This window comes from Geospiza fortis, unplaced genomic scaffold (assembly GCF_000277835.1).
Source record: "Geospiza fortis unplaced genomic scaffold, GeoFor_1.0 scaffold173, whole genome shotgun sequence".
NCBI classification, from domain to species: domain Eukaryota; kingdom Metazoa; phylum Chordata; class Aves; order Passeriformes; family Thraupidae; genus Geospiza; species Geospiza fortis.
In genome coordinates, this window is record NW_005054334.1 from 3,113,584 (window position 1) to 3,124,670 (window position 11,087).

At 50.1% G+C, this 11,087-nt stretch overlaps 3 protein-coding genes across 3 annotated transcripts in view; 1 reads left to right on the forward strand and 2 right to left on the reverse strand.

The window, feature by feature from the left end:
* LOC106631836 (urotensin-2 receptor-like) overlaps positions 1-477 on the reverse strand; it is a 996-nt gene extending 519 nt beyond the window's left edge. Inside the window, 1 exon segment of the mRNA XM_031057747.1 lies at positions 5-477. Coding sequence (XP_030913607.1) covers positions 5-477 — 473 coding nt within the window.
* A 2,585-nt stretch (positions 478-3,062) lies between these two features.
* Positions 3,063-10,176, reverse strand: LOC102033496 (arf-GAP with dual PH domain-containing protein 1-like). Its single transcript, XM_031057730.1, has 11 exons — positions 9,772-10,176; positions 8,653-8,783; positions 7,683-7,774; positions 7,502-7,584; positions 6,684-6,796; positions 5,908-6,054; positions 5,411-5,494; positions 5,015-5,077; positions 4,434-4,505; positions 3,712-3,943; positions 3,063-3,624 (listed from the first exon to the last, which is right to left on the reverse strand). Exons 1-11 carry the CDS (start codon positions 9,860-9,862, stop codon positions 3,596-3,598), a joined length of 1,137 nt encoding a protein of 378 aa, XP_030913590.1. The 5' UTR covers positions 9,863-10,176; the 3' UTR covers positions 3,063-3,595.
* The window catches only part of NOL12 (nucleolar protein 12), a 4,335-nt gene continuing 3,175 nt past the window's right edge, over positions 9,928-11,087 (forward strand). The window contains exon 1 of the mRNA XM_005421921.2: positions 9,928-10,038. Within this exon, the coding sequence (XP_005421978.1) occupies positions 9,928-10,038 (111 nt within the window). The remainder of the gene's footprint in view (positions 10,039-11,087) is intronic.

The following is an 11,087-nucleotide window of genomic DNA, read 5'->3' on the forward strand; positions in this document are numbered from 1 at the left end:
GCGCCGGCCATTGCTGGCCCGCCGGGCCCGCAGAGGCTTGGCCACTGCCCAGTACCTCTCCAGGCTCATGGCGGTCAGAAGGAAGATGCTGGCGTGCATGGTGAGGAGGTCCAGGCTGAGCAAAAGCCTGCAACCCACATCCCCAAAGAACCAGTCATGGGCAAAATAGGTGCAAACCACAAAGGGGATGGTGGAGAGGTACAGGAGGTCAGCCAGGGCAAGGTTGATCATGTAGACCCCCAAGGAGCCTGCTGAGCAGCCTGCCACCCTGCCAGAGGCCACTGCCACTGTGTAGACGTTCCCCACCATCCCAGTGAGGCACATGACCAGCAGCACCGCACCCAGCGGCCCTGTGACCGGGCTGTCCCCTCCCAGGACATTGCTGTCATCACCCCCACCACTGCTTTCCTCCAAGAAACTGCCACCCTTGGGATCCTCTCTAGGACTTGGGCTGATAAGAGAAGTGTTGTAAGACATCTTTGGGTAAGTTAAGCAAGAGCAAATCAAGCTCCTTCCTCCTGCCTTCCACCCTCGCTGTACAGGACACGTCTATCTTAACAGCAAAGCAGCCAAGGGAAGAATGGGGAGAGTTCATCAGACACAGACAGGATGCTCCAGAAGTCTATTCCTCACCTCCAGCTGCCCAGTCCATTTTGCTGATGTTGTCCATCACAAGCTCTGTCCAGCTGTTTTCCTTAACCATGAAAAAGCCAAGAAAGGGACACTGCCTTTTCCTTCAAGACCAATACATGCAAGGGAACCTCTGCCAGCCAGGAGGAAATGTCTCTTTTCTTCACTAGCTTTGTTGCTTCTCCAGAGTTTGGTGGCCCCACAGAAACAGTGGATGAACAAGCAGATTTCTGCTCCTAAGTCTGTCAGCTCAGCTCAGACAGACTCTGGAGAGGTGGGCCCTGCCTCGCTGAACCAACCCCCTGAGAGCCACCTTGACCACTGCATGGAGGAATGTGCCTGACTCACAGCTTCACAGACCAGTGTGAATACAGTTCCAAATTTACACTGGGCTTTTAGCCACTAGCTGAGGAGCCCCACTGGCTCCCTCCTCTTTCTGGCAGACATGCTTTCTTCCCCCATATCTTACTTTATCCTGCTTCGTCTTCCTTCTTGTTCTTACCTCCCTTTCTTTATCCCATCTCTCCTTGTACAGTTGTCCTCATTTGAGACAGGAGACAACTGAAAGACAAGACTCCATAATCTGGCAGGGAGGGTGGAAAGCATCATGCTGTGGCTTTAGAAGAGAAACAAGGGCCAGCCCTGGAAGTGCAATAGGCAGAGAGCAGCCACACAGCTCTCCCCAGCCAAGCCAGACTGAAAGAACCTGTCCCACACTCCCTCCCAAGCTCTTCAGGGCTCTTTGAGGTTCGGGTGTTGTCAATGTAGTCCCCAGTTTGCAAGCAGGCCCACCAGATGGTAGGACCTCTCACACTGTCTGTCCTGGCCCTTTTCCACCTTTGCCCTCAAGTCAGCAGCAAGCTCCCAGAGACACAAAGGACTGGGTGTTTTAGACTCTGTTTTTCCTTCCTCTCCACAAAGACCATCCTCCTCCTCTAAGCCTTCCCCGTCGTTCCCTCGCAGCCCCGGGAAGCTGCCCGGCCGCAGAGCAGGGAGCAGCAGCGCATCGCTAGGCACCACCGCCTTCTAGCGAGACATCACCACATGACACCCGCGCCCGAAGCTACCCGGCCCTTGCCTCACTCGCATCTGAGCCTCCTTGTCTCGAGGAAGACACGGTGGGACAGAATCTGCGGAGCAGAGACAGATGTGCCATAGCTTCATTGTAGCTGAGTCAAATGCCTCTGCTCGTATACAGCAGTGGTAATTCAGCAGCAAACAGGAGGAGGAGGAGGCATCCCATCAGTACTCCCCCCACTGTGCAATGACCTTTGGTTTTCAGGAAAATCATGCTCCAAACTAGGAGAGATCAGCAAAAGGCAGTGAAAATATACTTTTAGGTGGATATTTCCATTGCACCATGGTAGTAGGGTGAGTGATGCTTCTACTCATCCAGGAAGTTGATGCTCCCAACAGATTGTGGTGGTCCTGGCACAGAGTGGGGTCCCCAGAAGCAGAGGGGCACCGTGAGTCTGCCCATTTGGCTCTGATGGGAACAGTCACAGCCCACATGCCCCAGGAAATACAATGAACAGCCATGGCTTTTTGTTCAATCATCTGTACGTTCTTCCAAGAAACAACCTCATACCTCAGCAGTTAACATGTCAGCTAATTTAGGAAGTTAAAATAAATTACAATGGTATTTTTAAATTATTTCTTTAGGAGCTAATTAAAATACTGGTTGTCTTATTAATTCCAGTTAGCTCCCCTTAACACACGAGATACCTTCTCTCACACTGCCTGATAAAACTGCAAACACATCAGATACTACAGTCACCAGCAGAACTCAGCCATTCCTCCCAGCATGTGAAGCACAGCTCTCCCAAGAGAGCTTTAAGAGATGAGCTTTAAGACATGAATCATGGGTTGATTTTGTGTTTTAGGCTAACTCTTACTATGAGAACATGAACATACAGATATGTATGTATGATGGACAAGATAAACATATGCAGTGTGCAGGTCAGAATGAAAGTGCCAGGCCTTTGACATACAGGGGATGAGGGAGAAGAGATCCATGTGTTACTATATTCAGCATCAACCCTAGGCTCTAATAGAGACAGCAGACTCTGAACTCTATACATGTTATCAGCTCCTCTCTGCAAGACCCAACCCCTCTCCATTGGTCTGATAGAGACTCAAGTTGGGCAGCTGATCTTCAGTGGCATGAATATCCCTCACAGTATCTTCCCTAGGGCAGTATTCCACCTCCATCACTTTTTGTTATGTGTGTGCATGCACACGTTATCCACATACCCAAATGTATATCCACATTATTTATCCACATACCCAAATGTATATCCACATTATTTTTGAGATGATCTCTTAATCTTCTCTGAAGCATTTGGTGGAAGGTCTGCACACAAATGTCATCTGAAGAAGCTTTCAAGCCCATACATGGCAGAAGGAAACAAGCCTCACATTTGGCTGTTAGGTTACATGTTTTAAGTGACCTTTCTCAACCACTGCACTAACTGGTCAAATATCTGGATGTTTCACATCTCTGTCACCTGCAGATATGATATTTCTTGTAAAGGCTCTTTTAGTCCAGCAGCCCCTGTAACCCGCTGTGGTGCCTGGCTCCAGCCAGGTAGCTCTTTTCTTCTCTCAGGTGGGTACCCGTCTGCAGTTTCATGCAGGAGTGATTCTGGGTCTCACGTCCAACAGAGTAAGTACCAAAGTTTTCAAGGCCTGACTGACAGGCAAGACCTGTCAGCATCCAGCCAGATGACAGCAATTTAACAGGGACAGGTTGTACTGAGGATTCAGACGCACAAAATCTTGCACTTGAAAAGAAGCAGCTTAATCGGGCCCTCAAAACAAAGTGGATATCCAATGGGGGCAAAAGTGCTTCAAAGGGTGCTCCAAGAGCACTGTGTTTCTCTGATGTCAATCTCCTCTCCTGTCCTGACAGCCACCCAATAGGACCAGGTAGAGTTGAGTCACAGTGAGATTCCTGCATGGCTTCCTAGGATTTAAACTTGAAGTAGGCTTCAACTGTAGTGAAGAGAAAAGGTGGTGCATTAGGGCAATACCCTGAATGGGAGTGGCAGGAGGGCAAGGAAACAGCACCCAGGCACTTACTTGCATATTCCTGTGGTGTCATGGCCTGGTTGATGACACTAGCGAAGGCTCTGACCCACTCCAGCTGGTCAGTCTCTGTCTCGCAGGTGAAGAGGTATTCCCGGTCAGGGGTGACAATGGTGATGCCGTAGTGCCAAGAGAAGTTGCCCTGTGTCCCTGAAGGCAATCCCTTCTGGACACTATATCCATTCTCTCCACTGCCCACAAACACCTCACCCTTAGCAAAGGCGTCCTGCACATCAGGAGGGAAAGACAGTGATTTATAGAATCCCAGAAGAACAAGAGAATCATTACAGGGCACCTAAGGACAGGAGGAGAGTGTGTGAGCACTGGGGACGTAGCAGCAAAAGGCTTTGGAGGCGGTCAGGGGATTCAGAAGAGCAGTGAGCCTGTGCTCAAAGGCAGTAGTGAAAAGAAGAAAATAAGGCCATAAATCTCAAGAGGTCTGAGAGAGGAACCGCTGCTCTCATCTCTCTGTGTCACCCTCCCATCACCACCTTTACACTGCTGCCCTCCGTGTTCCCATTGTTTGCAGGCAGTGAAACAAACACAGAAAGCATGTGATGAACTAAAAAGGGTGGAAAGGGGAAGACCCGGAGTCCATTCATAGCAGCTGGGAAACCTGCAAGCCCCTCTCGCTGCAGAGCACAGACTCTGCGCGCACTTTGACGCTGCCCCAGCACCGCTGCCTGCAGCTGCCGGCGGTCACATCTCCCTCTCACCAAAGGATCCTTGAAGTACATGAGCCTGCGGTGATCCAGCGTGAACCAGCGCTTCTTAAAGGCCTCTCTCTGCTGTGAAGGGAACAGGTGACATGTGTGAGGGGACAGTGCCCTCTGCTGCGAGCAGTGCGAATGGATACCCCAAATTCATCCCAACCGCGTGAAGCAAGCCCCTGCCGTAACAGCAACCTCCTCCTCGCCCTTTCTGAGCTGAGAGTGGGGTCGGTGTCAGGTGATTCAGTCCCAGCTGCTGTCCCCAACTCCTGAACTTCGATGAAGGACCCCAGAGTTGAGACAGGAGAAATCTGGACACTAAATAATTGTAAGGTCACACACACACAGACACATGCAGAGAGATCTGTCACTCTGGGAGAAAACAGGGACTTTGGCTTCATCTACTTTCATATGTGTCCTTCCCCTTCCTTTCATCCTCCCCTCCCTTGGTGCACACACACTCTTCCCATGGGTGTCTAAAGAGTCAGGGGGGAATGAGGAAACAGCAGGAGAAAAACATTGAAGTAGGGAAAGCCAGTGGTCCTCTGGCAGGCCCCTGTTTGATTTTTTCTACCATAGCAACTCACCTTGGGACCAGTCTTCTCCATGTATCCCTCCTTCAAGAAGTTTCTCGTCAGACGATTTTTGATCTGACAAAATGGCAAGAGTAAAATTCCCTTAGCTGTGCCTCATCGCTATTAATTTCTCTCCCTCACCCTTCTATTCCCCCAAATTCAGTCACCTTCTAAATTTATATTTCCCAAACTGCCTAGCAAGGCATCACTTCTGCCTTCAAAATGCCCAGAAACAGCAGAGAGCAGCTATTTTCTGACCACCACAGGCCCTTTGAAAAACACCTTCTCATCCCTCTGTCTTTTACCCTGCAGTTTCCACTTCCATACCTGGGGTTACAACAGTAACTAACGAGCTCTTTTATCATGTAAGCAGCAGGAGACTCAGGAGGAGCTCCAGTGCTGCCTTACCTCATTATCGCTGGCAATGGGAAATGCCACCTTCAGGTAATGGAACTGCACTGAGCGGATGGCGTTGAACCAGTCCACTATCTCCTGAGGGTGGGACAGGACAGGACAGAAAGCTTAGCCAGAGCAACAGAGGGGCATCTAAATTCACCCAGCTGCACCCAGCCCTGAGTTAACTACAAACACAGTCAGCTCTCCCTCCACAGCATCTCCCTCACAGGCACACAGCCAGCACGGCTGCCCCATTCCCCACATGCACAGGCAGCACATCTTCTAGAGAACTCCTCCCACACAAACCAACTCAGCCAGTGCTCCTGCCCTGCTCCCTGCAGCAAAACTCTCTCACAGATACACAAACACAGAGCCAGAACCCCCACACTATTACCTACAGCAGCTCACACTCACACACCCCATCCTACCCATGCTTCATACTATTTAATATCAGCAGCTCCTCAAATCCCCTCAATGGCTTTGCAGGGTTTGATGCTAAAACCAGATACCTTTCCACTTTCATGGTAGACAAATATATTCCGGGTCTTATTGTCTTTGAGATAGGTGATCTGCAGGCCATTGGGGTTCCCAATCTTCTCTGGCTGGAATGTAGCATTAATTACATCTATTTTAACATTGATTTTGGGTTCTTTGGCCTGAAAAGAGAATGGCATTGACCATGCATGAGCAATCCTAGAAGGAAAGAGATCTGAGCTACTGATTACCTGGGGTAAGGCAAGGTCAGAGGCCTCACCAGGTGGAGAACCTTGTACTTGGCTTTTTTAAACCTTCTGAGGTTCATATCAGCCCACTTCTGGAGCTGGTCCAGGTTTCTCTGGATGGCATGTCCTGCTTCTCCCTACCCTGAGCCATTCTCTCCCTTGTGATAGCATTTTAGCTCTTGCCCCACTCATTTCTGAGATATGAATGAGCAGAAAAGCAGCCCTCCTCAAAACCAACCACAGAAAAGGTTTTTGCCAACTTGGCTCACAATGGGGTGAGGTTGGTTCCAGGAATGGTGCAGGATTACACATCCAGGATAGGAGTGAAAAGGAAGATCAGTCTTTTTCTCAGTAGTGAGGGAAGCACAAAGGGAGAGCATGAAGAGAAGTCACTCTGACAGTAGGAAGGGGACCCTTCTCCTTAGTGACATGCTTTGTTGTCATCTCTGAGCTGGGATGAACAAGGCAACTTCAGAAACATGTATAGGAAGTCAGAACATCTCTGTGACCCTACTGCTCCGGGTGGAGTACACACTGAGGTGGGAGTTGACCACCATACTCACATCCTGCTTGGTGAAATACTTCAGACATCCCTCTCTCTCAGACAAGAGGAACTTGCGGGGTAGGAACTGCCCGTTGTCTCGGCCTCGCTTCCAAAGGATGCCTTCCCTCACCCCTTGGAACAGAAAAGCCACTTATAATAACATTCCCCACAGGCATGGTAGGCACCAGAGAGCTGCATGCAGCCTGGGGCCCAGCCACCCCTCTGGGACAAAGAACATGATGGACTATTGCTGAGAGTAAACACTTCAGATGTTTCGTCTCTGACTTACAACTAAAGATGGTGTGTTCCCATGTTTGCAGTGTAGATAAGCACTCACCAAAAGACATTCCCAGATTCTTCCCATCTCCTAGTCCTGCTCCTACTACTACCTCTGACAGTGTGAGAGCTGTCTCCTGTGAACACTGGAGTCCTAGCCCATGCAGACTGTGGTGTGGGACCAGAACTCTTCCCACTTGACTCTGCAGCCTCTTGGGCTCCAATGCCCTTTGTCACAGGGCTGGCAGCACTGTTTCAAGGACAGCTGCCATGGTTATAGGGGGTGGCACGCAGCAGAACAGATATTCCTTATTGCAGGTGTCTGTCTCCACCAAGACAACAAATGTCTTTGAAAAATGCCACCTGGTAACACCAGGCTTTTAAGCTACCTGTGCCAGTCTATGTTGTCCACAATTTAACACACCCAAAATGAAGCCCTTTAATGACCACTTGGGTGCTCAGGAGTACTTGTGGGATTTGCAACACTGACACCTCATGACACTCAGAAGTTGCCAGCAAAGACAACAGGCAGGAAGTTTTGATGCTGTGTTCTGCTCTTACCATCAGAATATGGCAGCTGTTTTCCTGGCTCAGTAAATTCTTTGCGTTCATATTTGGCCCGTATCCACTGTTCTCTCAGCACTCTATGGAGAGAGGGGACAGGTAGCCCAGAAACGAACTAGAGGAATTAGAGGAACAGAGAATTGCCCTTCCCCCTTTTCTTCTGCATGCAGCAACTTACTGGCAGTCATTGTAGGTTGGCTGGTAATAGTAAATAGGGATGTGAGCTTCATATATGGCTTTAGTCACAGCATTCCCATGCTTGGCCAGAAACTGCAGAGTTAGACAGAGAGTTAGCGCCTTGCCTTTGATGCACACTCATGCTGGACCTTTTCTTTCCTGACCCACTACAGGGTCAGATGCATATCAAACTCTAATGGAGCATTCTCTTTCCCCTCCATTGCAATATCCCAGCAGCCTGGCTGCAGAAAGGTGGGTCTCAAAGGTCTCATCTACTCTCAGACATTACAGTGATTGCACCTGAATCAATAGAGTGCCATAAATGTCACTTCCGTAAGGCTGGGTGCACACACATTCAGTGGATTTGCTGCCATGCCCCACATGTCCTGGAGAGTTCGACAGCCGCTCTGCAATGGCATCTGGAAGGACAGTCCAACCTCTTCCAAAGAGCAACAAGACACAGATTATTCTCTTTGGATCACCAGAAAATATTTTCAGTCCCCTGAAAATTAGTGAGTTGAGAGGGCTGTAACAGGAAGAAAATCAAGGTCTCCTAAGTGCCATTTTTCTCAAGAGATTGTATTATATCTGGAAACTTTTCTTGGAGAATGGAATTGCCCAAGATTTTCCCCTTGGACTGCTGAAATCAAGAGGAGATATTGAGGCTGGATGGTCTTGGCCAGTGGAAAACAATCTGAAGCAACAAAGACCCTAAGCCTTAGTAAGATACATTGCAAGAGCTCTGCATTTGCCATAAAGTAATAGGACATGTGGAGACACATAAGGCAAGTGTGTCCTCCCTCTACCAGTGGGTTGTCGGGAGTTATCCCTGATTTTTACGAGTAGAAAAGAGACTGATTAAACCAGATTACATTCCATCTCTGTGAGGTCAAAGGACTAATTTTGCCAGGACACTGAGTGTATAGCCTAGTCCAAACCACCTGCCCTACCCATGGGGATAAAGATCTCACCTGCACCTGAGCATCATCCCAGTAGTCCATCTTCAGGGATTTGACTTTGCTGATGCTAGGGATGTTGCGGTGAATTCCTGAACAGCTGAGGCATATAAAGACACCCAAAGTAGAGGATGCCCAGTCAGGATCTGAGAATATAGAAAAGGATATAACTAGAAGTGGTGAATATCCCTGGTAGATATGCCTCACCTGAGAATGTAGTCCTGAGAAACAGGGAGCTGATGACCACAGTTTCATCTGAGCTGAGTAATTAACGCCCAAGGCATGGATGCCAGTCAGAAAAAAACCACAGCTATTGATCCCTCATTCCCCATTCCAATCACTTTGCTGAATTTTTAATGACCTGTATCTTGAATAGCCCCAAAGTGCTCTGTGAACTCCCTTTGTGTAAAGGATCACTCAGAGGAAAATGAAACCACCTCTGGGAAAAGGCCCCAGGAGTTGTTCAGTGCATCACAGCAAACCCCTAACAGTGTTTAGCTCCGGAAGTGGAAAACAACCTTGAATCTAAAACTCTCCTGGGGTAATTAAATAGGGCAAAATTGCACTAATTTTCCCAGTCTTAATTTGGCTTGGGTAGTACGCTCCTTTTGGAGGTGTATGATGGGTGTTTTTAGCAGCACTTGTAGGACCTCAAACTGGGTACCCTTCTGAGAGGGCAAGCCCTTCAGTAAATGAAATTTTCTAGGCAGCTGTGGCAGGTTGTCAGTTCAGAGCTGAGTCATGGCGGAGACCATGCCCTCCTGAATCATGCCTTCTTTCTGGAGAAGTTAGGATTTCACTGCGAGCTTTCCTGTCAGGTCCTGACTGGGCATGACCTTGATTTGCATTTGCGATCTGACGTGACTACAACCCACGGTGCTGCAGCCATGGAGCCCCTGATAATCTGGCACTCCCACATCCCTGTCCTTCCCACCAGTGCTATGGCAGCATCTTCTCCCTCCTCCCTTGCCAACCCACCTGAAGGGAGAGGAAATGAATACCCAGAGCGATGCCTCCCCTTTCTCTCCAGCCCAGGCTCCTGTGCAGTCCAGACAGCCAGCACTAAGTGGCTGCTAGAGATCAGCCCCAGCTCCCTGCTTCCAACTCTTCCTGCAGCATCCTTCGGGGACTCACCTGGTTTCCCGCAGTCCGCACACAAAGAATTCTCTGCTCTTTGCCACACTTCCTTCAGGGCCTTCATGCTCCGCTCATTCCCTCCAGCCATCGCCTAGGAATGGTATCCCTCCAGGCAGGGCAGGACAGGGCCAGGAGGGCAGCTGCCTGCACCTTATGCTCCTGCAGGCCAACCCACTGCGTTACCCAGGAGAGAAGGAGCCACCAGAGAGACAAGATCTGGCAGCCAGGGAGAAAAGAGGAAGGCAAGAGAAGCCTAAGGTTACGGTAAATGGGAAGGGTACAGAGGCCTGTCGGTGCACCTGAGCCGGCTGAGCACAGGCAGAGGCAAAGAGGCTGGAGGCTGAAGTGCACCCAGACTGTGCGTGAGGACTGAGGAGGAGGAGGAGACCTGCCCCATGGGCGTGGAGGGAAGTGCAGCAACTAACCACAGAACTGGTTTTTCCACATTTCTGCTGGTGAAAGGACAGACCAGGAAAAGAGTGAAAGCAGCAAGCAAGCTGATAAAGGATAGCTGGCTGTGGACAAGTGACTGCCAGGCTGTGACAGGACTGTCAGGACTCGTCATGCTCTGTCAGCTGGGGGGGCTGGCTTTGGCTGCCCCCACAACACTTCAGAAGCTTCCACCGAAGTCAGCTGGCCACCACACAGGCATTACACCCATTTTTAAGGCAGAACAGGGGAGCAATAAAGGTTCAGGAGATCAGCCAATGTCACTCTAAGCCATCAGAACATGGCAATCTTGATACCCCCACCAACTCATGCCAGTACCTCTCTCCACCACTACAGAGATCATGGCTGTCCAGCCAGAGGCTGCGACGTGGACACAGCGTCAGAGCCAAGACCCATCTCCATAGCTGCCTTCCCCGGATAAGAGGAGCAGCACATGCTCTGCTAACCCCAAGAAATGACAATATCTTGAAATAAACTCAGAGATCTATTGAAGAATGCTCAGTTGAAGAACTGCAGATGTTAACTATTCAGAAGAGCGGCATTTATTTAAGCGATGTTGATGCAAAACACTCTGGAGTGTCAGAACGAGTCTCAGGCTACACTGAGAGCGGGTGCTACACTGCCATGTTCTGGCTTAGAGTGGCCGCACAAGGCAGCGCCACAGAATCTTTTGCGGGGAGGAAGGTGAAGGGGAGTGCAGCCGCAGGCTCCCACGCCTGAAGCAAACCCCGCGCACACCAGGCCAGACTCCAGGGCCGGGAACAGGCGCACAGGCGCAGGTCAGTGTCGCTGGGCGCAGCGTACCGCCCGGGCCGGGGGCGGCGGGCAGAGCTGCCGGCGTTCCGGCGGGAGGGGCGGGGGGG